The sequence below is a fragment of the Sycon ciliatum genome, chromosome 2, assembly GCF_964019385.1.
Source record: "Sycon ciliatum chromosome 2, ocSycCili1.1, whole genome shotgun sequence".
Classification (NCBI taxonomy): domain Eukaryota; kingdom Metazoa; phylum Porifera; class Calcarea; order Leucosolenida; family Sycettidae; genus Sycon; species Sycon ciliatum.
In genome coordinates this window covers 10,156,079-10,181,785 of record NC_088644.1, presented here as the reverse complement: position 1 = coordinate 10,181,785, position 25,707 = coordinate 10,156,079, and the positions used below count along the sequence as shown (strand labels likewise).

General features: G+C 47.7%; 1 protein-coding gene across 1 annotated transcript; it reads right to left on the bottom strand.

The window, feature by feature from the left end:
* Positions 1-25,707, bottom strand: LOC135808604 (histone demethylase UTY-like). The gene is made up of 32 exons (XM_065321820.1): positions 25,478-25,707; positions 25,276-25,375; positions 24,977-25,082; positions 24,633-24,688; positions 24,119-24,192; positions 23,327-23,447; positions 22,166-22,324; positions 21,843-22,009; positions 20,124-20,222; positions 19,402-19,533; positions 18,878-18,915; positions 17,695-17,791; positions 17,258-17,372; positions 16,409-16,567; positions 15,923-15,988; positions 14,279-15,763; positions 13,852-13,995; positions 13,503-13,608; positions 13,131-13,201; positions 12,550-12,620; positions 12,065-12,128; positions 11,461-11,534; positions 11,142-11,204; positions 10,763-10,811; positions 9,625-9,839; positions 9,200-9,344; positions 8,662-8,755; positions 7,596-7,686; positions 7,172-7,298; positions 6,744-6,860; positions 1,714-1,764; positions 1-1,421 (listed from the first exon to the last, which is right to left on the bottom strand). The coding sequence occupies exons 1-32, from the start codon at positions 25,546-25,548 to the stop codon at positions 1,287-1,289; spliced, it is 4,662 nt and encodes a 1,553-aa protein (XP_065177892.1). The 5' UTR covers positions 25,549-25,707; the 3' UTR covers positions 1-1,286.

Sequence of the window (25,707 nt, the reverse complement as noted above, 5' to 3'; positions counted from 1 at the left end):
TCAAAGTTCCAATTCTTGCTCAAAATGGGTATTCATGATGTCCTATGAATCTAAAAAGTAAACATTCATGCCTCAAACATATTTACAGCTATTATGAAAACCATTATGCTGTTATTATGGGTCAGGAATGACTCATGATGACCAATAACAACAGCATAACGGTTACGCATTTTCAAATCCTATATAATTATAGGACTTTGTGCCAGCAAATTAAGAGATAATAATAATTATTAATTAATTATGCGCAGATTTGCACTCGTGACATTGATATCCACAATCATCATTATTCTCAACACAGCCAAAGCCATACGTAGCCACACATAGGTGATAGTAGTTGGGTGTATGGCTTGCAAACACCAGCTCTCTAGAGTAGTTATAATAAAATTCAACAAGAAATGGGTAGAAATAAAACCAAGCGGAGAAAATGACCGTCATCAAGCAAACAGACGAGAAACCAGACAAGAAACCAGACAATGTAGACAATTCGGTATGGGTAGTTTGCAAAACAGCGTGCGTGTGCGCGTGCTTGTATATTCGCGGGTGTCTAGCCTATTTCAACGACACAACGGAGAGTCCAAAAAATAGCACATGATGTGAGAAGAGGGCAGTGCAACTATTAGTATTACAGGAGGCACGCAGCTCCTACGATTGGGAGCAATTGACAGACGGCTATGGCAACACACACAACAGGTGCAGGGCAGCTAATGACAGGATCAATCAAGGTATACCAGCGGGGGGACAGCAATACTACAAAAGAAAGAAAGAAAGAAGACGTCACTCAAGCTCTTTTTTTCCACGTCAACAGGCAGTAAGGAGAAAATCGAAACTTACAAATCAAGTGGGTGGTTGCACTTAGAGTGAGAAGTAGCACTAGGAGTGGCATAGAGCCAGTAGCACAATGACACACACACCTAGTAACACCTCTCTGCTTAGAAACATTGAACACCGCCGGCGACGACAAGAACACTGGAGATAGAAGCAAACTGAATGCATGTGTGAGAAAGACCAACCACGACATGCTGTGTGACCTGAGGGCGTGCACGTGTGTTTCACGCATCTGGTAAAATAAAAAAAATTGTGAAAAGTGTGCACTGAGAAAATGGTGCCCAATTTGAAGAAAACAACCTCTCGCAGAATAGTAGCGAACCCCTGCACGCAGCTAGGTTAGGTTAAAAATAAACAAGCTACAAGATAATAAAAGAGATATACAAATAGAAACGAGAAAAGCTTCTGTCCGAAGTAGTATATTCTGATGGCCTTTATGTACGAAAGGCGAAGCACATGTCTTACGTAGTGGCGGCTGCTGCTGCTGCTATTGGCTCGTCGGCACTAAGCTGAGAAGATGCTACGGCAGGCGACGGTACCCGAGATAAAGTCAGGTGCTTCGGTGGTGACGGAGAGTCACTCGATGACGGTGTAGCCTGAGCACAACGTAACAACACATTATGAAAAATGTCACGCACAGAGCTTAAAAAAACATTGCCTCTTCTAGTTAGTTGAGAGAGGCCAGTTGTCTACCCCGCACATCACCAGCCAGGTCAAGCCGCAGCTGCAATTTACTGGCACAAATCAGCAATAGGCACACATCCAGTACAGGATACTAAGAGCACACATCCAGTACAGAATACTAAGAGCTATGCAACCATCATACCACCATTCAAGCAATCATCACTAGCTGCACAATACACTGCACCACTGGGACAATCAACTCACCGGCTGCAGATGAAAATGGTCCCGAACAGTCTGCAAGTCCTCCAGTTCAAACTGCAAGGCGAGCGAGAGTCATCGCACACAACATACCCATGCACACCCACCCACGTGCACACGCATCCACACACACACACACACACACACAAACTGAATGACGACATTCTCGCAAAGAGTAGGATGTTATTCAGTCCGGCGAAGGAACAAAGATTTTAAATTCGCCTTTTTCCCGACATTGAGATTGTAGGTTCATTCCCAGTTGCAGAGAACGCAGGGGCGTCGGACACAGTGCGGTCACTACGGTATTGACCGCACCACTTATTCTACCCGTGAATAAATCAAATACACTACTGCAAACTGCCTAATGTTTGCGGCGTATTAATGTTTGCTAATTTTGCGAGAAAATCATAACGCAAATATTAACCATCCTGATATCAAACTTCAACAGTGGATGTATATGTGTGTTCACAGTGCTCCGCGGACATTTGCCATTGTTAACTTGCTGGGTCTGGGAGATCGCAAAAAAATTAGTGACGCGAATATCGGGCGGTTTACACTAATTTGGGTTCTAAATTTCCAAACATTTCGGCCCAGCCACCCCACCCCCACGAGAAAATTGTATTTCAGATGGCTGACCGTACCACACTAAAATACCTTCCGACCCAGATGTGGCACAGCACATACTTGTACTGTAGAACGGCTAATTTTCAAGGGTAAACGTTTTAGCGTTTTCTGAATCTGGACCAATTCACGATGAGATATTTTAGCTCAGATGGTGAGCCAAGGAAAAAATTGTAACATGGAAAAATGTGGGCACAAGTTATGCGATCGAATCCACCAATTAAACCAGATTTTGAACAGTCAGACGTGCACAATCTAGCACAAAACTGACAAGGAGTACTGAGACATTCCACAGCATAAAAGTCAGCTTGAGCACTGCTCGATAGCGCTAACCAACGGCCTTCCAACTTGGAAGGTTCATGGATATTAGTGCTAATTCCAAAGAGGGGAAGGTAAGCGCCATCGAGCAGTGCTCAAGCTGACTTTCATGCTGTGGAATGTCTCAGACTCCTTGCCAGTTTTGTGCACATCTGACTGTTCAAAAATCTGGTTTAATTGGTGGACTCGATCGCATAACTTGCGCCCACATTTTTCCATGTTACAAGATATTTTAGCGATCAGAGTTTCAGTGCTAGTCATCCTTCTTTTTAAAGTCGCTAAAATATCAACGTCGCTAAAATTAGCCATTTTACAGTAAGTACATATGCTGACATAATACATGTGTCATATCCGGCAAATGCTGCAACTGTGACTTTTCCTACTCATGACTAGATGCATGTTATTATTGTTGTTGCCCGCGAGCATCATGCATGCAGAGCTGTCCTAACGTATCCCCTTACCTCTACATCTGTGTACTTGTTGTAATGTACTACAGTCACACCTCGCTTATCCGGTCCTCATTTATCCGGATCCCTCGCCATCCGGAAGAAAATTGTTGGTCACCGATTTACAGCAATGCTATGCACACACACAGTGTGTGTTTTCGATTATCCGGTTCCCTCGCCCATCCGGATATTTTTTGTGGAAAACGGATGTGTGCGGTTAAGCGAGGTCTGACTGTAGTAGTAGTATTGATCCACGCCGCCATCATCTTGCCTCTAGCTCTCCCCTGACAAATCAGTTGGTGACAGTGCGACATATTCATACCTGTCACCGTCGTTATGGTCTGGTGCGAATATACATGTACGTCCGTACTACTACTGAGTACTCTAAGTCCCGCTGATGACAACGTAGGACCTCACCGTATAGCCGGTGCTATTGCTGTTGCACTGAACAATACATTAGCAGCGTAACTACTTCTCAGCTGGCATGGTCGTTCACTATTGCATTATAACCCACGCTGATGTTTACTTCATGTTTTAGCTAAGCTTACAATAGGATGTGTTCGTAGCCGCTAGAGTCACTTCTCGTTTCTCCTGCTTCTTGTCCGGAGCAATAAACGTCCTTTAGGTTACGGTGACCTTGTTGTGTGAGTGGTTGGGCAGTAGTCGCATATTGCGGCTGAACGCTACTACTAGCGGGATACCCGGTTACGACATTTGGCGCTGCGAGCAGGGTCTGCCCACCACTCTTAGGGGCCTATTATATGTGCAACTCCAGCCCGGGCTGGAGCGAGCGGGCCAGCCCACCAAGGGTGTTTACATGTGCAAGGCCGGGCTGGTCGCCAGCCCGCAGTGAGTTTATATGCGCAGAGCACACGCCAGCCCGTTGTGAGTATGCAGCAAACACACTACGACTGTAGTGTGCTGCTCCGGGCTGAAACGTAGGGCTGCAAGCCATACTCAGGTTATAAACCTAAAAACTTTTTTTCTCACACAATGTATTTTTCTGCTGGTTTCTTTTCGCGCTGTGGCACATGTTTGGTGTGTTGTATCACCTCGTTTCTTTTTCCTGTTTATCACATTTTTAGCTGTCCATATCAAAGTATTTTGCAAGTAGTTCCCCTTCCATTTAAATGTAAATCATGCATGTCGACAAATAAATAGTGCTCACTGTACGTCCTTCTTGTTGCTGTACAAAAAGCTTCATAGATTTTCAAGACAATATCGGGAATCCTCTTTATAACTTCCCTCAAAAGGTAAAAGTACCTATTTTGTAGTATGAACGCAGTGTTGACACCATAATAATACAACTCTGGCCCGGGCTGGTCTGTTTATATGTGCTTTTTCTGGCCCGCCTAGCCGGGATCCCGGGTGCCTCGAGGCGGGATCCCGCCTCGCCGGGCCAGCCCGCTTGCCATGTAAACGCACCACAGGTTTTGTGTGGATTTGTGTACAACCCCGAGATCCCGGTGCAGGCGGGCTGGCCCGCCTGTCGAGCAGCCCGGGCTGGAGCTGCACATATAATCACCCCCTTAGTAGTACAAAGGACGGCTAGATGGCGGAAACTAGCAATTGCCAGGCAGAAGAGGTCCGGAGGGCGCTCCGCGATGGAGCGGCGGCCTTGGAGGCAACCGGGCGTGAACGGCCTGCCACGCTGCTGCGGAGGCTGCGTGGCGAGCTGATTCAGTTGCAGCGGTCATCGGAGGGCTTCTTCTCCTCCTTCGTCGGCGCGGATGCCGGCAGGAGTGAGGATTCCCCTCCGGTACCAAGGCGGAACGGTTCCCTACCCCAGAAGCGGCGACGACAAGGCGAGGAGTCTGCCAACGTCGCACCAGGAAAAAGGTCCTGTTCTCACCGACGGCGGGTGAAGCGGGAGGAGCGGTGGCAGGCGCACTTGGCCAAGCGAGGTTGGCCTGCGGAGAAGCCTCGCGGTGAGGCGGCGGCAACAGTTGCCGCGACTACTGCTGCAGCTGCTGTGGTGGCAGCGGGAAGTGTGGCGGGAGTTGTCAATGCTGCACCTCCCAAGAAGCCCTCCTATGCTGACGCGGTGCGCGGCGGGCCAGAAGGTCAAGGTGACCAGGTCGCGATGGACCTGGACACCGATCTCGATTACGGAGGCACGGAAGATGAGGAAGAGGTCAGCGCAACTTACACCGGTCGGCTACGGTCGGTGGTCGTTAAACCAGTCCGGCCACCACCGCCACCACCGCCGGCACCTTCAGCGGAACCCCAATGAGCGCCTGCTCACGTGGACATCGTGTATACTGACTTGTATGTATTGCTAACGCATGATCTACATGTGCATGTATGTCTGGCCCACTCCCCGGTCATGACATTTGGCGACCACGCCAGGATGTCCAGTGCCACTAACATTCCGAACCCTCGGCAGCGAGAGGGAGCGCTGCCAATAGCCAACATCACCAACGCGTCCGTCCTGGGTACGACGATAAACTGCACCCTGGCGACCGCGGTTGGTCAACATCACCAACGCGTCCGTCCTGGGTACGACGATAAACTGCACCCTGGCGACCGCGGTTGGTCAACATCACCAACGCGTCCGTCCTGGGTACGACGATAAACTGCGCCCTGGCGACCGCGGTTGGTCAACATCACCAACGCGTCCGTCCTGGGTACGACGATAAACTGCACCCTGGCGACCGCGGTTGGTCAACATCACCAACGCGTCCGTCCTGGGTACGACGATAAACTGCACCCTGGCGACCGCGGTTGGTCACCATCACCAACGCGCCCGTCCCGGAGCATGACGATAAACTGTTGGACGTAGCCAGAGCTGGAGAGGAGGTACATCGAGGAAGTCAAGATAAAGCCAACACGCAAACGGGAGCCGCGGATTTCAAGTGAAGTTAGTTCGGGTCAGTTACCAGTTCCTGGACACGTTTCTGATCTTGTTACCCGTCTAGTCTTGATTTGTCTTATTACTAATATTAGTTCATAATGATAGTAACACAGAAGCAATCCCTGCAGGCTGACCAATAGCTTGTTCGAACGTAGTTGTAACGGCATAACTTATTTTTCTAACACTGCTGTGGCTGAGAGTCTGTGCAAGACTGGCGCATATGTTTTCTTTGGTTCTTGGGTCGGCAGAGGTTGGTTCTTCCTTTTCAAGTTTTCAAGGGTTTTATTGTTTTGCTTTCTTTTTCAGTGCCGTTACTTTTCTTCTGTTACGAGGACGTAACATGTTCGTAGGCGGGGGATATGTCGCGTCCGTGTGTTTCTATCTGTATTGTATTCCGTCTGCTCCTACATGTATCTTTGTCAAGTGTTTGCCGTGGCGTCGATGTGTCTCGTCTATGAATAGCGTTGGGAAACATATCACTATTCATGCTGTGCTGGCTGCTCGCTCGCTTCGCTCCTTCAGCTTGCACGCAACTAGTACAGTCATATAGCAGTATATAGGTCGATGCTTTGCGTCGATCGGGGGTTGTTGTTGTTCTTCTTGCTTCTCTATTGTTTGAGCTTGGTCCTAGAGTGAAGCTTTCGTCTTCTTGTGTGGTGAGGGTGAGGAATGGGTATCTGGACTCCTGGTATATTTCCGTAAAGAACCTGGAATTGTATAATCCTGATAGTATGTCTGGCCAACTCCCCGGTCATGACACATGTGCTAACGAGTAGGCACCGAATGTACTCGCTTACCTGCTGCAGAACACAATACGTCAGCAACGAGCTGTCCGCAGAGCGTGCACAGTCTTCGCAAAACACAACATGCTTGTCATCCAGCTGCGTGGTGAAGAGAAAGTTGAACACTTCGACCTGCACACACACACACCAAACACCAGTTGAACATGCATGAAAAATGCCGTGAATCTACCAGGTCAATGCTGAAAAAACACATATACGCGTTTATTCAAATGTGGTTTTTTTGCCAAAAAGATCCAAAGCCCCTTTGTGCATGCGCAAGTGACAAAACGCGGGAATCTTCCACTTTCTTCCACTTCAAGAGCTGGAAGAGCCAGCAGAGCTTGGCAGAGTCTACTGCTTTTGGCAAAGGATAAAAGAACTTACTGCGACAATCTTAACAGACTGAATCAGGAGAGACAGGACTCAATCAGCTGGCAACTCACCTCACACTGACGACAGTAGTAGGTGCCTTCGTTTTTCTCGTGGCCGTGCCACTTGATATCGGTGTTTTCACGGTCCAGTCTCTCTTTGGTGGCCGTCAAACGGGACATACTGTCATCCATGATGCGCCTACACAAGACAGTTGCCGCCAGGCACAACAAATCAACAAAGGTAAGAAAGACCTCTGATAGAATAGTACCTTAGTCTGCCTCCGTATACAATATTGTTGTGTGAGAAGCAGCGGCGCGCGCACCAGCCAACGCACAAGAAGAAAAGGCAAGTGATGATTCGAATTGATTTCACAAGCCTACAATTCTGGAACCGAAACATTGTACACAATGGCATGCTTACATCTATAATCTGTTTCCTTGTGAAACGACTAGCATACATCCTTGCCTAGCTACAGTACACTACCACTAAACTTACTTCATCTGAGCGTGAAGCTCTGGCTCGCGGATCGGAACAAACCGTGCCAGATTCCAGGACAGATGGATCATCGGTACGATGGACTTCACCGCTGAGCACCCAGCAGAAAAAAAACACGGAGAACATGAAGCAGTGAAGTTGACTACTAGTACCGTAAAGTACCGTAAAGTACCGCCAGAGTGCCCCCGTCTCGCGAGAGCGCCCCACCTTGATTTTACAGCCAAGGGAAGAAAATCGTATGGCAGAATGCTACTAAGTTTGTACGGTGTGAAAACCGTAGTGTAACAAGGCCACACTTGGCATGTTTTTATGTGGAGCTCGAAGGTAAACTGGGTACGGGTTGACTGCACAGCGTGCAATGTGTGTGCAAGGTCCGTGTCGTATGACCTACAGACAGGAAACCATCTCCACAAGACGATCAGGAAAGGACGAGATGGTGGGGCGCTCTGGCGGTACTTCACGGTGTGTGTGAGCTATGTAGAGTGCTGCTCAATGAAATCCAGTCGCATCACTCAAGAAAGCGCTGGGCATTGCGCAGCCCTGGACCTGCGAACCCTGGGCTGCGAAATGGTGCAAGGTGCAAACTTGAGTGACGCGACTGAATTTCATTGAGCAGGACTGTACGAACGTACTACTACTGCTTGCCGTCAACGATTCATTAGTACTACTACTGCTTGCCGTCAACGATTCATCATTCCATATTACACGACTTCCTAGCTACTGTCGTGGATATGGAAATCCAGTCGGAGGTCAAGCGGCCCCAGGGCGCTGGCCATGCAGCCGTGAGTTGGCATGCGATCAACATGTGCACTGTGCTTGCAACATTCTGTATGCACTGAGGGCGCCAGCCCCCGTCACTCGACCGGATTTCCATGTCCACGACAGTAGTTTGGCTAAAGATTTCACGAAATAAAGTGAAGCAACCGTTGTAGCGATGAGAGAGAGAGAGAGAAAGAAAGAGAGAGAGAGAGAGAGAGAGAGAGAGAGAGAGAGAGAGAGAGAGAGAGAGAGAAAGAGAGCACATGTGCGCTAGCAGCAAGCAAGTGTGAATGGAGACTGGCCTTACATTGCACTTTGTTCCAGCGGTAGCGTTCCATGGACATGCGATACTGGTGCGCTGTTGTCGGTCCAACATTCCACGCAATGTTATTGCAGAAACCCTATACAGGTCCAGAATAAAAAATAGTGATTAAAATAAAATTGTGAAATCACAAACACCACCAAGTACAACAGTAAATAGCAGCAACAGCACCATCACCACCATCACCTGCAGCAACTGCAACAGCAGTAGCAGCACCTTCCAAACTACGTGCTGTTGCATACAGAACAAGATGAAACTTGTTGCATTTTCTGAGAAAATGTGCCAGTGGCAGTGGCAGCCATGATCTAGACTACACAGTACACAGTACACATGACTAAACTAGCTCTCTCTCTCTCTCTCTCTCTCTCTCTCTCTCTCTCTCTCTCTCTCTCTCTCTCTCTCTCTCTCTCTCTCTCTCTCTCTCTCTCTGTGTGTCTCTCTCTCTGTGTGTCTCTCTCTCTGTGTGTCTCTCTCTCTGTGTGTCTCTCTCTGTCTCTCTCTGTCTCTCTCTTACAGTACTTACAACAGACTGCACCCAGTGCACACAGCCAGTGTTGACCCATACAATATCACCAGCCTTCTGTGTGAAGCGGTACACGGGTATCTTGTGCTCACGAAGGTCATCCAGCAATGGCCACCAGGAGCCGGTTAGGAAGCATAACCTCCGCCTGATAGGCAAAAGGAATCACAACACACACAACACACAACACACACACACACACACCAAATGAGTGAACACATCATCATCATTGTGACAGAACAAGGAGCAGGAGAAATGGTACTTTACAAAGCACGACTCCCTGGAATGCAGCACTGATAGCAATGCTTAAAAGAGACCATGCGCTAGAAAGAAACAGAGAGGTAGACAATGCAAAGCGGAGGATAGCCTACGACTTCGGGTGCGTCTTACAAAGTAAGTGTCTTTTAAAATTCAGAGAGGCCACTGACCTATCACACATGCGATGCATCATTCCCCAATACTTGTTGGGCACGGCAAACCATTCGCAGTCGCCCGGTCCAATGTTGACGTTCACCGAGCAGAAGTTGTTGTTCTCCTGGTGAGCGGGCGTCCGGCAGCCGGGAACTTTCATATAGAGCTGCACCGAGTTCATACCTAGCACTGTGTGACCGACGTATGATAGGATGTTCTCTGATGATGTCACCTGTAGTGTAGGCAAGACAATGGAGATTGTGAGAAAAAAACAGGAAAGGAAAAAGAAGAAGACACCGCCAACAATGCATGTTATTATCTTCTGCACACACCGACAAGAGAAGAACTGCGCTGTTGGTTGTATCGAAACACAGCAAGCACATCAGCTTTTTGTACTTGTACTTGCTCACTGCCACACATTGGTCAAGTGGGTATTCCCCTGGAGAGGAAGAATTCACAAGGAATCTTTGGAAAGACACTCAACTGGCTATAGAGCTTTTTCAAGGTTGGACCAACAGTCACTTTTCGGGGTCAAGTGTGAGAAATTGTTGCATCGCTGGTGACCAGGCGAAGCCCAGTTCACGTTCACTTCGTATGGGAATGGATGCGTGGAGGTGAAATAAGAGGTAGAATGGCAATCCACTTGATGTCCGACAGATGTGTTGAGTCGGAGCAGTTGCCAGGAAGCCCTTCTATGGCTTGGGCGAAAAAGAACAAGCTTCAGAATCGCTCCAAGCTCTGGTGGAGACGAACCTGTCACATTTCGTATACTTTTCGATGCGTTTTGACATGCGACCGGTTCACCACAGTCTTGGGGTGAGCGTCGGGGCGGTGGCGGGAATGGCATCCTTGAAAAGCTCTATTGACCCCCCTCCCCATCCGGATTTCTTGGATCTGATCCTACTTATGGGCTCACCACACCGCAGGAAGTGGGCGAGGACAAGGTGCAGACAACGGACGAAGAGCATTGGTATACACACTGGCCATCAACCACACCCACACAACGTATAATTTCACCAGCTTGCGTAATGTCTACACAACCGTTGGGAAAAGGCTACAGAAGCAGTGCACAGCAGGATATGCTAGCAACACGCCAGCCACGACACACTCTTATGCTGCATTACCCAGAGATCCAGATCTAGATGAAAAGCTTACCGTTAGGAACTCCGGCAGCTTGGCAACTTCAGCGAGCAAGTCAGCGAAACTGTGGAAAGCAGAGAACAAACACAACGTCAATCCTGGATCAAGCAGCATGGTTCATGCACATAAAGCATCATCATGATAACCTTTCAAGATAACAGCAGCCATCATCCGCTGCTTGCCTTTCAAAATCAAAGAAAAAAGCAAAGAAAAATCCGTACAGATGAGCCACTGGTTCCAGCAAAAGGGAGAGATCATCTTGCAGCAGGTTAACATAATAGCGTCAACACGATCACAGGGTTGGGTGTAAATGGGCAATTGGCAAATCACAACAAAATAATATAGAGCAAAAGACAACGGCACCATGTCAAACAGCTGGGAAACCACTGCTTACATCGTTTCATCAGACAGATCGCCATTAGTTCCGAACTTGACCGCCTTGTTGCTCTTCTTTTTCCTGCACACAAGGAGAGAACGTATATCAACGGGTGAATTCATGATGACAGCACCAGCACACATCAGGGATTTATCACACACAAAGAGCACAGAACAGGCAGGAAACAAAACAGCAGAGAGAGAGAGAGAGAGAGAGAGAGAGAGAGAGAGAGAGAGAGAGAGAGAGAGAGAGAGAGAGAGAGAGAGAGAGAGAGAGAGAGACAAAGACGAAGAATAGCAGCACAGCCGTAAATCAGCGCACACGGGTCACTGCTTACTTTGAGGATTTTGACGGAGTCTCTGCATGACCAGCGGCTTCCAGCGCTGCCTCTACCCGACGGTCCTGAGCCTCCTGCACAAAATAACGTTAGAGATGAAGAATGGCAAAGCATTGCAACATAGGAGACAATATTACTGAATTTGCAGCAAAGAGACCACTTGCTTTGGTGATGCCGTAGGGTTTCTGTATTAGATAATAACTGGATATCTAGTGCAGGTTGCTTTGGTGATGTCGTAGGGTTGCCTCTATGTCACGTTGCTGTTTGAGTGAATCAAGACATGTATTGTATCATTTATTTACGGATTCTCCAGACGTAAATGGATACCTATCACGGGAGTCTCTCCAAACCAATAGAATATTGAAAATAGGACAAGTACAACCAGTGTGGGATCTTGTTTTCCTGCACCCTGGTAAACCGGAGTGGCCAGTGTCAATTAGACATGACGATGCTCACCATTCAGCTCAACCGAATGGAAAACATTAAGATTTGTTATCAAGAGTTTGAGAAATTAAAAAAAGGAAGGCTGAAGAAAAATTGACGCCCACATAAATATTAGTGTACGTATCAACTGGGTTTCAGATGGTCCGCAATGACAACTGACCTGATACGCCTCCATCATTGTTTGCTTCTGATACTCGTAGTACTTGCCAATAGATACTTGAGATCTGCAACACGCACACACAGAATGTTGAGATTCGTAGAACTAGAAGTCCTGGCCAGAGTCATAGGGCAGTCAGCGTGAATGGTTATTATACACTTCAGAACAGCATTCTAATTGCCCCTCGGGACATACTACGCCCCAGTTCCCAAAGCAGCTGTCCAACTTCAGCTATCAAAGAACAACGCAGCGGACAGTTTATAAGGAATTGTCTTTTGCAAGTTGAACACGCACACCAAAACTCCAGACCAGGAACATTTGGCTGAATAAGTTACAGGCACTGCAGAAGAAGAGTAAGGAAAGGTAAGAAAACAGCGAGTGGGACGGTGAGTGGACTAGTGACATAGAGAGAAAGAGATAGCTAGCTACAAGTACATTGTACATGTAGGTACGGAGACGAGTAATGACACTGAGCAAGCGAGACCTACCGACTGCTGTGGTAACGCCATCCTTTTCTTTTCGAGGCAAATTCAATGTTGACCTCAGGCTCTTGGAACCGCTAATAATAGAAGAAAGAAAGGCAAAATAGAAGAAAGGGAATTAAATATCCCTCCATTCTCAGTCAAGAAATTGGATATAGCATGTAGCAGCTTCTGCATTCTGCTACCAGAGAGAATACTAGAGACATACAGGGATCACAATTAATGCGGGACGTTGGGTTACTACTGAACCTTGCTCCACCTTCGGTGTAACGAAGACGTAAACATTCAATCATGCCCGGGGATGTGCAAGATCAGATGTATAATGTTAAAATGGTACAGACGTGCAGCACTGCATACCAGCATTCCATGCTGCGCACACCACCAAACACCCTGACAGGTATCCATTGGATGTAACATGCTTTTTAGCAACAACAAAAAAATGTTATAATTGGGGGGGGGGGGGGGGGTTCGCCACATGGTCATCTGCTGGTGGTCATGGGTGTTCAAAGGCCATTCTGTTTCTCTTTTGGCAGCTATTCAGCAGTGCACACTCAGTCATGTACAGGAACTAAACTTCTGCTGCATACCTGTGTTCTTAATTCCATAGGGTGCTCGTGAAAGTTCTCCGATAAATGCTTGGATCCGAAAAGCTCCAGATCTGGACAACAACAACAACATCGTGAGAATAAAATATTTCGAACCAACAAACAACACACACACACACGTGCACGCGCAGACACACACAGACACACAGACACACAGACACACAGACATACACACACACACACACACACACACACACACACACACACACAAGTGAGGTGAGTGGCCATGTCAGGCTTTGAGAAGGAAACAATAAGCATGCTGGAGTAAGACAAAGACAAAACTACAAACGGTCTCTTTCACCAGTTCAGATGTAACCCGAGTCAGCCCTGTTTTGCCGAGCATGGGTGACTTACTGATGTTGCAGGATTTCGCACAGTTCTTGATCAACAAGATAGGGTGTTCGCTAAACAGACACAGGTGACGCAGCTCAGCTGAGTGCGCTTCAGCGATGGAATTTGCCTGCACGTGTAAAAAAGAAAGAAAAAAAGAAGAACCGATATGCATTATTCATCAGTTGTCTTTTGTATTTATGGATTCTCCACAGGCCTTTTAAATTAAATGGCGCCCAGTACACAAGCTACATCAACAAATCATCAAAGCATTATCAGCAGCTGCGCTCACTGGGAACGAACAGCACATGTTGAGCACTACTAAACAGAGCTAGAAAGCAGTCAACCACCCGTGTACATGCAATGTACATACCTCAACTGTCGGAACCTCTGGGTTGAGGTCTTTCACTTCAAGTGTGGGCATCTTTGGTGGAATAAACTTGGGTGCAGTTAGCATGTATTCTAGCTTCAGCTCACTGACTGCATGAGACGAATACTGCTCTGACAGGTTTTCACCCTACACACACACACACACACACACACATGCACACACACACACACACACACACATGCACACGCACACACACACACGCACACACACGCAGAAAGACAAACAAAGCAATTGCAATGTATGCTTCAAACAAGTCCCCCACTCCTCTAACTCCTAGCCCACTCTGGACCAAGTACACTTACCTACAGTTGGTGTTGTTGTTCTTAATACATTATAACCCTAGCTAAGCCAAAACAAAAATCGTAGTACCCAAGAGAACGAAGCCATCCTAATCATCAAGACAACGTACCTTCAGTATCACTGGCTCGCGCGCGTAATGCGAGAAACCGTTCCTGGGCTGAGAAGAAAGCAGCGTGGGTGACAGGACATCTGTGATCTGCGATGGTCGCCGTGCAGACGGAGACTGTGTTCTCATCGTCAAGGACTGTTCGTTGCGCGCAGCTCTGCGAGTGTCATCCGCCGCACCATCCACTGGACTCTGGAAATCAACCGAAGAGGCGCTTGCATTCGCCCCACTGCTGGTAGGTGTTCTGGGCTGCGGTGTTTTCCGACGTGGTGACCCGGCGCCATTGCTTGCTGTACTAGCACCCGGCGTACGTGGCTTTTGACTGGCTGTGGAGGCTGGCCCGGGGCTTGACGACGGTGATGACGTTCTCTGCATCGCTTGCTGCTGTTGTTGCTGCTGCCCTGAGCTGGCAGCGGCCATACTGGCAGACATGGTGCTGGGCGTGTTACAGGTACCCGGGGTCATGCTTAGCGTACTTGTGGCGGGCATACCGGCGCCACTACTTGAATCCTGAGATAAGCGACCCAGGTCTGACAAGCCAAGATTGGCTGAGCTCAGCACATGATCCCCCATGCCGGTTGGGGATGTAAGCGGAGATTTTTGGAACACCTTCAACGCATCTGAAAACTCCGATTCGGACCCCACACCCGAGCCCATGAATTCTGATCCATTCAGGAATCCATCCAGGCTTTTCAGGAAGTCCACTGAGGGTGACGGTGTGCCTAGATCGGCGGGCATTCGTTGACTCGCTGAACTAGTAGGATTGAGTATAGATGCAGGCCATGCAGAACTACTGCTGTTCACGCCATTCCAAGACGATGCAGCAGCAGTGTTGGGGCTGGCGGATTGCAGATGATTAGTAGCATTTGTCTGGTATAAGGAACCAGTCCCGATGGGGTCAGAAGTAGCAGCGCCGTTATTGCCACTTGATGACGTTGATAGCGAGGAGAGGTTGTTTTGGTGCAGCGGTAGTGACATCTGCTGTAGCTGTTGCGATCTCTGCTGCAGCTGCTGTATCGTTTGCTGTTGTGCATGCTGCCGCTGCTGCAGTAGTTGCTGCTGCTGCTGCTGCTGGCGCAGGTGTTGCATTCTCTGCTGCTGGAGTTGCTGTTGCTGCTGCTGTTGCAACTGTTGCTGCTGAGAAGCCTGTTGCATGGGGTGAATGAGCGGTGATTGAGGGCGAGAGAGCTGTGTTGCTAGCGATGATGACATTGTGTCATGTGGTGCCAGCGGAGAAGCTGCTGCACCGGGCACGGCACAGTTGCGAGACATACCACCCAGGGAAGTCATGGCGGCGGATGCTTGCCGCATCTCGTTCGCCATCGCCGCGCTTTGACTGGCCACATCGGCGGCCATTGCCAGGCCAGACACTGTTGTTGCAGCAGCTGTTATCGGGAGAGGGCCTCCATTAGGTAGGCCACTGGGTGTATGGGAGAGCATGAGATCAGGATCGATGGACTTCATTCGCCGAGAGTTTGCTGCCATCGCCTGTCAGACAAGAAACATAGTGCAAAAAGGGCACAGAGTAGACCTCTAGTATACAAAAAATGGACACACGGTACACATCCACGAAGTACAGACCTCCTGTGATAAGTTGATAACCAAACTACGAGTATACGAACAAACACAGCCATTCAAGACTCTCACCTTCGCCTTTCGGCCTGAATTGGATGCCTTTGCTACTTGGAATCCCGTACTCGGACACGATGACACCTGCCGAGCATACGACATGAAAAGCTACAGTAAGGCAATACTAGTGCACACACTGCCTTTTTCCCTTCGTGAAGGTGCATGTGGAATAACAAAACAATGACCATAAAACATTAAGTACGGCCACTCAAATGTAGCTCTTGCTCTACTGGGAGTCAGCTGCAAGACAAGGACTATAATTATACAGAAACTTCAGCATAACAAACCTCCAGGGTACACAGCGATCTTTACTTGAAAGCCGCAGTACTGTGCGCCCAAGGATAAAGGACTGGAAAAAGCTACGCAGGGTGTTAAAAGAAAACAAAAACCGTACATGTTTTGAATATACATGTACAATGCAGAGAGAAAAGCTTGCTATATCCAGGGTTCTCTCAGTCTCTACTGCATCTTCACTGTAGCTACCAGGCGTAATATTACCCGCACCTGAGATAGCTGTTGCTGCTGCTGTTGCTGTTGTGGAAGCGATTGCATGAGTCTCGAAGTTGCATCCAACTGCCCAGACGTTGCAGTGGCAGCACCTAGCATTGCACTCGGATCAGCTTGAAGAGTGTTCATCTGCCCGTTCATTCCATTCAGAGGCATCTGTTTAGATAGTAGCAAAGCACAGTTACACCAGTTCATACGCTGCTGCAGCACTACATGTCAGATCGTCTGCAGACGGTAGAGTTTGGTCCTTTGAGGAGACTCATCTCCAACGCACAGACAAATACGCCTGAAGCTGCTGGCAATGAAAAATAACTTTCCCAACGCCAGAATTTAAACCATGACTAGGCACAAGTGTACCTTGCCAGAGCACTCAAACTGACAAATTAGTGAGGTAAAAAGACGCAAGTGTGTGAAGGTACCACTCCACACGCAAGTGCTCCACCACTATGAAGATATAGAATACACATACCGTAATGGCATGTATAAAAGCAGGTGCTTACGGCCGTTTAAGCCGGGGTTCAATCCAAGCTTCTATTCAAAACATGCTTCTACGTCAAAATTGTCAGTCTACACTGTACAGTGCACATTGTCATGCATGTAGTGTGCACATACATGTACTTGCACGTATGCTTCTATTCAAATTGTGCTTCTGTGTCACGGCACTCTTAAAAAAATCGGCTTCTATTCGAGTCATGCTTCTATATGGGTCATGCTGTTATACGCGACACTACAGTATAGATCCAGTGTCAGATGCAAAATGGCGACAATCAAGAAGTTGTCTTTCACGTGAATCGTTCAGATGATAAAGATGGAAAAGCAATGAGGCATGGACACACAAATACATACCTGTGACAGATGATTGGCCTGCAGCAATACCGATTGGTTACCCACCAGTGGCTGCATGGCTGAATTCAGTTGATATTTCGCAGATGACATCAGTACTTGTGATAAGCTCCGCAGCCTACAGTAAACAAGCAAGCCGAACAGAATGGAATGATTAACCGTGTTGCGCAAACCTGGCGCAACATACACACGGAAATACGGCAGTACGATTTCTCTATCACCCCCTTCCCTCGGGGAGGGTTGAACTGAAACTCGGTCAAGTGCAATGCGTCATGTATGCGATCCAGTCCATCTGTGTTCATGGCAGGTTGAAACTCAACCCGGTGTGAAAACTCTTATGTAAACGCAGCCCGAGTGTCCCCGCAAGCAGAAGCAGAGTGAGGAGACATGGGTAATGGGGTGCGTGGGACACTGCTGTCCAGTGACTATCAGCTACGTACTGTTCCGTCTGCGGCACATTGGCACCGATCTGTGCCATGTTCGCACTGTTACGCCGTAGCATCTCCATTCGCTGGTAAAGCGTGTCGTTCGGACCACCTGCAGGAGAGAACAAGGAACACCACACCATACACTGCACTCAGACAAATAGCCATTCCTTGCACAACTGTAGAATTAAACATTATTTTGGTAGCATTTTAATCATTTTGTAAACCGGGATGCACCTGCAAGTGTTCCTAAGTAAGGGGGCGTTCGTTTTTGATCTACAGGTTTCGGTAGGTGTTCGTTTTTTGAAAAAAATTCTCCTCAAAAAGGTAGATTCTACTTTCCTCTACCGGCTCTACCAGGAAAAAGTTGGTAGAATCCGGTAGAAGTTGGTAGAGCTACGGGATTTCCAGCAAGATCAAGGATTTGTACACAACTCCATACAGAGGAGAAACATTTTCACGTACATATCGTGTATCGTGTAAACTACTAAATCCGATAGAATAGTGTTCGTGCACTTGCCTCTACCATCTACCTCTATCGGTAGAGTGACTCTACTCTACTCTACTAGGTAGCTAAAAAGGAACGCAGCCTTAGTGTACTTCAAGTAAAGATTGCGTTTATAACCAAAGGAAAGGAGAAAGGATGTTTTCGCATTTGTTCTATACGTTAACATGGCGTGAGCATCATTGATGAGTGTGGTCATCAACACTTGCTCTTTCACTCTCTGCTTGCTGTGCAAATGGGAGCAATTCCTTCACTCTGGTAGCACTGACCATGCCAGCAATGAACGGGTATCAAATTATACTACAGTTGTGACACGTGAAGATTGGACCAAAATGCACTAGCAGCGTTGAAGGCCAAACAAACAGCCTCGCACTCGTAGACCTCCAGAGGTGATCAAACTCGGTCTGCGGCGCTGCGGTGTACCTCGGTCTGGATTCCACATGTCACAGCTGTAGAACTTGGACATGAAATAGTACTGTAACTGATCTCCTTCAAAAAGAAGAGTAAAGGATCGCATTACACTCAGTTAGAGTGATCTTTCCGCATCCGTAGGATCGAGGCTCCTTTCTCCCTTAGTTCCATTTTTAAATGCATCCAGGTTCCATGTTTCAAGAGGTGGGGGGTAACGTCAAGAATGCATGACAGGTGGCAACGCAGCACTGGTGGCGTGTACACTTCAGCACGGGATCCTACCTGTCTCGATGGCCTTCTGATAGCATGCAAGGGCATCACTAGTGCACACAAACAACATAGAGGGACACACACAAACAAGACACAGGTAAACACCATGCAGTTAAGTAGATCAAGCGCGAAAAAAACATACAGCGAAAAGCACATCGGTTGAGACAGGTTGATCTAATGCCATGGTTGGTAATAATTCCTAACATCATGTCGTCGCCTGAGGATTCCGCTAAAACCTGCCAAGCGTCTTTCGTGCGTCTCTTTCATCTTCGTACCGTCATCGTGGCAACATTCACACGTAAGTCACTTGCATGCGGTTTTTCAAGTAGTGGGAGTAGAGCTTCACTGGGAAGAATTTGTAGGTATATTTTAGGGTGTTAAAGGGCTGTTCAGACCCTGTACGGATACTCAAAACAGCAGTGGCACATGAGCCTTTACAGGAGACTGTCGCCTTTATTTTTTCGATGCATGCGTGCAGTGTGCCTTTACTGGAGGCATGCTTTCACTCGGAAGAATATGGTACTAGTGTGGCATACTTGATTTGAGTGTGTTGCTCGTAGAGTATGCCAACGTTGAGCCAGGCAGCGGCAAGCTGTGGGTTGATTTGCAGTGCACAGGTGTACGCCTGCAATGCATCCTGAAACTGCTTTTGCTGGTGATAGAGCAAGCTGTAGGAGAGAAGAAAAAGCACCAATAAAGAAAAAAATAGTCATTCATCGAGGGAAATGAAAAGGGGAAAATATGAAGAAACACTTCACTGTCACCACCAGGACTCGAACAGGGGACCTTTCTCTTGAGGCCAGAGATACTCTAACCTCTGAGCTATGGTGTAGCTACCATCCCAACAGAGACCGTTCCAACATTTCCTTGAGACGTCTGGCCTGATTTTTCGCACACTCGAGTATGTCGCCACTAGTCTGGGCCGCGCCTGGGGCCAGCAGGCCACGTTCTCGGTCATAGGCGTACGTTGCATTAATCATACACACAGACCAGGTAGAACATTCAGCTCCAGGGTCTAACACACACACACATCACCTTGATACCATGGCCTCGTGCTGTCTGCCCAGATGCCACGACGACACCCTGCTCTCCGACAACCCAGTTCACCAGTGCACACTCAACAGCATAACGCTGGCAGAGTGCTATTCACTAGCTTCACTTTCCTAAACACTACGACTGCTGGCCAAAAGGCGAGAGAATGCATCTGATGGCCGAAATGCGAGAGAATGCATCTGATGTAGACCCAACACCTTCTTACCCGATAGAACACCAGGCATTGGGATTCAAGTCTCCAAATGCGATGGACTGCCGACAAGCAGCAAACGCCTCTCGCACATTCCCCTGCGAGGCCAGGATTCTGAATATCGACAAAACCAAAAGCAGAAGACAGAAGATAAGAGCTGGATATGGCAGCATAGAACACTACAGCAATGCACCACCAGAAAAATAATTACATAAAAAGGCAGTTGCCTCTGTTGCCTGATGATTGCATTGACATGTAATGTATACCTGGGGTAAGACGGTGAAACTCAGAGTTGCAACAAATCAACATTGTTCCACTGTTGTACTGGGGGAAAGGATGTACAAAGAAAGGTTTGGGAAACTGCCGGAAAAGTACTCAATTCGCAAAGCGCAGAGCCTTTTTCACCTACATGTATGAAAGAGGGAGAGGGGTCCAAGTGGACTATGTTGTGGCTTATAAAAGTTTCAAGCTGAAGCAATCATCAGACAACTGATATCAAAACCTGGGGAATGGCCCTAATTATAATACTGCTCGTGCGTCAGTCTTGACGCTACAATTAGTTGGTGGTGGAGACTTGAGCCAGTATCACCATACACTCGAGTACCAAGGTGTTGTCACAGTGTCACACTTGCGGAACTTCAAGTCTGGCGTGACCTACAAGACAAGACAAGCTGCACCACAGGCTTTCCTACGTGGCCAAGACTGGTATTGAACGTGCCAGTAAAAGAAGCACAGGTTGATAAGGACCAGTTGGACAGTGGTGGTGGTTGCCAACGGCAGATTCGTCTGTACCCAACAAATGCCGCCGAAGACGTGCACACCGACACACCACACACGCGCTTGTGTGCGCGAATGCACGTGCACATGCATACGGACACACATGTGCACACACACATACACACATGCAGACTTCCACATGCCCATCGCTGAAGCTTGTGCTGGGACTACATTATTCAACAGCTACGAAGGCTGATGAATTGACCGCCAGTAATTTTAGCCTGGTCTACACCACACAGCTGTGTGCGCATACACACACACACCTCAGACCTCAGACATGCCCATCGCGGGAGCGATGATAGCGAACAGCTATGTTAGACATAGCAACTTGTGCTGGGATTACACCATTCAACAGCTTGCAAGGCTGATGAACACACGCACACACACACACACACACACACACACACACACACACACACACACACACACACACACACACACAGGCACACACACACACACACACACACTGTGCCATGTGTACGCCCGTCGCAAGAGAAGCGCGCAAATCTGCAAATGCACTAGATGTGCGCCCACAGATTTTCTCTTATAGCAACGATAGCGAACAAGATCTGAATGAGACAGACCAAGACTTGCGCCAGATAACTGTCTAATCCACACAACTGGCGAAGCCATGTGAATCGACCACCAATGCACACCTGGTCTACACCACTCGGAGTACATCGGTATAAAACGGCCAAGACAGTTATCTATGCACACCCTACACTTGCTGGGGTAACCAGTATAGACAGCACGCTGCTTTGATAGAAGCAGACACTAGATGCACTGCTACCTTGAAGTGAAATTGGAGCACGCACGCACGCACACACACACACACACACACACACACACACACACACACACACACACAGGCACACACACACAGGCACACACACACACACAGGCACACTGATACACACACACACACACACACACACACACACACACACACACACTGACCTGCTGAGATAGTACCAGGCCTGAGCATCGTTCTTAGCAACCGACAGCGACTGGCGGATGTAACGCATACCCACGTCATTATGTTCATTGTTGACCTGATCACCACCTTTGGAACGAGCCAATGTGTGGTGCAGCCAGCCTAATTGCCTCAATGCACCAGCGCGTACCTGAACAAATGAAAAGCGTGCAGCCACAAAGAAGGAACTTTAGTATACAATTCCAGGATCTGAATAAGGACGGGGGATGTCAACAAGTTGTTCCACAACAATTACATCTATTTCAGACAGCGTGTTGGACAGCATCAAATAGGAGATGTCTCTTACGTTGTTAGGAACGTTGTCAGTACTCTGCACAAGGCTAAGGTACTGGCTGTGTGCCTGGCTCAAGTCACCACCCAACTCATCAAGGTGAGCCAGGTGAAAGAGAAGCTCGCTGCGAGTGATGTTGCTCTTGGATGGATTCTGTAACGCATCCAGCAAATACTGCAAGCAAAGAAAAAGATCCAGTGCACAAATGCACGCACCCACCACACATACACACCCACATGTACACACACACATACACACACAAACACACGTACCCACGTAACAATCCAGTCATCATCACAGAGATGTGTGCAGCAAACATACATCCAGTGCCAGCAACTAATTTTGACCCCAAATCTGAGTTTATCTATAAGACTATAACCACACATCCTCACAACACTCTTCAAATGGTCTCTGGGTTACACCAATCAATGAACAAGAATAAAGGACATCATCTTCAGGATGCCCATCCTGAAGTCAGCGAAGATGGGCCTTAGCCGAAAACTCGGATAACTCCATTCTTTCTCATCGATTGGTGTAGGCAAGAGTAAATAACTCCAAGAGTGTGGAACTGCTTGCACAATCTCTATCCAGTGCTGAGCGGCAGAGCTTCACATCACGTGACAAGGTTCAATAGGTTACGCTGGCAAACAGTGCAAAGTGACCACAAGAGAGTTGAACCCAAAGCAGGGTTGCGTACAACCCTATATCTATCACGCACAGGGTGCAAATTATGTGTACAAGTTCGTCCCGTGACGTGAAGTTCAGCCATCGCAGACCCCATACCTGGAGTTGCACTCCTGGGGGTTACGTACTCTTGGTGGAACCCAGAGACCGTTTGAAGAATGCTGTGAGGATGCATGGTTATTGTGAATGGCTACAGTGGAATCTGCGCATATTGAGCAATGAGCCAATAATCTGATGTGATATTCCACTCGCAATGATCTGGGAGCACTATCATGTGCAATATTCATCAGCAGAGTGTGATAAATGTATAGCAAAGAAAAGGACCAAGGAACTACAAGTTATGCTATAAAGGTCACCTAACACCACCAGTCACTTGACAATCAGCTCATGCAATAACACGATAACTTGGTCCTTTTCTTTTCTATAAATTTATCCTTGGCTTTCCATCAGAGTGTGATAAGTACTTCGAAACAAACAACAAAATGAACATACCCGTCTGCTCTTCAACAAATCACCGCCCATCTTTAGGATGTATCCTAGCCGAATGATGACATCCTTTCTCAGAGAGAACTGCTTGTGCTTTTCTAGCAGAGAAGCAAAGACTCGATAAGCCCTGGACAGGTGGAGAAGAGAGCACAGTGTACAGATATAATTATTAGAGTGAGGGAATCCCAGAGCAGCGTCCGACATTCGCATCGCATGTAGGCCTTAAACTAAAGCTTAGGTGACAACAAGGAAGAAACCAATCCGACCACGGTTCAGGCACCAAATTGCAGACACAAGTGTTCATTTCATGACTTGGAAATTATTTTAAAGAGATGACATAAGCCTTATGCACTTTGTACAGATGCACGAAATCCTGTAGAATCTCGTAGAATCCCGTAGACTCGGTTGGGTGTTGAATGTGCAACCGGGTATGTACACACCTACGGCCCTAGTACTGAACTTCATACATCTGAACAACGTGGATAAGGTCTATTCAAAACCCAAGGACGAGCAATTGCTGACGTACGTCACAGCTATTGAGAGAAGGCCATGCAGGGGAAACATGGAAAATTGGGTGTCATCGATATGCATACGATTCATGCAAATTAATTAGCTGATCAGCCTCGACTATCCCTACAAACAAAATTCTTATTCAGGTCGTCCCAGGTTGACAGGTGACATCGGAGGCCCCAGGCATCCCCCAGACATCATGGATAATCCGTGGGGGAAACCCCCCACCAGAACGTGACCATACTTGGACACACACGCCACCAACTAACAAACAAATGCATGACCCACCAGTCGAGCGAGTGGAAATGGAAGTACACCAGCCCTAATCCATAAAGAAACGGTGCGGACGGCTCGGCGCCAGGCTGAGTAAACAAATAAAATTACAAAAATGATAGCACATAATTATCATTGATATCAACTGATGGTCTGTAAGTGATAGGTCTCAGTCTCTCAATTTAACTAGTTCTTGGTCTCTCAACTACACAAGGAAATCACGATACACACAGGAAACTGTACTACAAATTGTAAACAAAATTACCTAAAATTGCAAAAACATAATTGAACAATTCCATGATAACAACCTAACAGACGCAAAGGAGATGTCTCTCAAATCTCGGACACCAACAAATATTTACTGAAACATGTACATATGGAACTAAGCAATAAGTCACTGTCTCACGACGCCTGCGACCGATTTCCAATTGAAATTTCTTGTCTGGCACACGACCGCATTTCGGTCACCAGGGCCGCGACTGTGGGTCGACATAGCTTCGATTCTAATGCTCTAAATTACAACACTCACCTTGGTTTGATCGGGATCTTTACACTGGTGGAGGTGACGCTGATACGCAGACAGCGCTGTCGAGATAACAAATGGACAACGATGGGTGAACAATGAATGGATGGTCACACGAGGTTAGAAGGCAGGAACTCTACACTAGGACAGTTAGAGCTCAATGCTCCGCTTTGCATGGAGAATCGAGGCAGCAATGGACAGGAGATCGAAGGCAAAGTTCGTAACACATGGCCTGCTTACATTTCTCAACAGAAATCCCACAAGGAAAGCTCAAGCAAGATCAAGGCATGCTGCGGCAATGTGAAAAGCGAGGGAAATGTACACACATTGCCGTACACACAAATCCTCACCACGCGGATAGTCCCTCAGCAGCAAGTTCAGGTGTCCCAGTCGCAAGAATATTTTTGCGCTTCGTCCATCAGCATTCGGTATTAGTTGCTCGTAGTGTGAGAGGCCCTATCGAGAAACAATCAACACATCCACCTCAAGCTCAACTACAAGGTAGCATGAGATGTTTCATCAAGGAATCTGTAGCTGTCTCGACTCCGAGTGGAAGAACGAGTTCAAAATGTGTGAAATAGGGAAATGTCAATATCGAGTTTTTTTGCAATGAACACAGCGGATTTGTAGAATTGGATGACCAACTTACCTCCAAAAGTACACCACGGTAACTCAAAACATCAGCGCCTAGCTGCGCGGTGGACGACTTCTTGAAGTCATCGTCGAGCTTCAAGCCTCCAGCAGAAAGACTGGAAAGGCGAGAGCGGCGTAAACACACAAGGCGATTCAAACGAAATTCATCTCCCCGCGTTATTCAAGACAGGCAGACACTCACTCACTCAGCGACTTACCTATCGACGGTACTGACGAATTTCAGCTGCTCTGCCGTCAAATTCGATTTTCTTGCGATGTCCATACTCATCCCACTATCTCTCCTCGAACAAACCAAAGCAAATGAATCTTCTACAAGAGCCGCCAGGGCCTTTCTCCATCCTCACTGAGCAAACGTCTTTCCCCTCATCCAAGCAAACATTTCGTTCAAGATGAACGTAAAGCGGTTAGCAGCTATGTCATACTCATA

Bases quoted from the DNA above. Each gene is read 5' to 3' on its own strand.
- LOC135808604 (XM_065321820.1), bottom strand. From the start codon at position 25,548: ATGAGTATGGACATCGCAAGAAAATCGAATTTGACGGCAGAGCAGCTG. The intron at 18,916-19,401 runs GTATGCCACACT...TGTGTGCACTAG, and splicing joins GAGCAACACACTCAAATCAA to TGATGCCCTTGCATGCTATC. The intron at 13,609-13,851 runs GTATGTACATTG...TTACACGTGCAG, and splicing joins CAGAGGTTCCGACAGTTGAG to GCAAATTCCATCGCTGAAGC.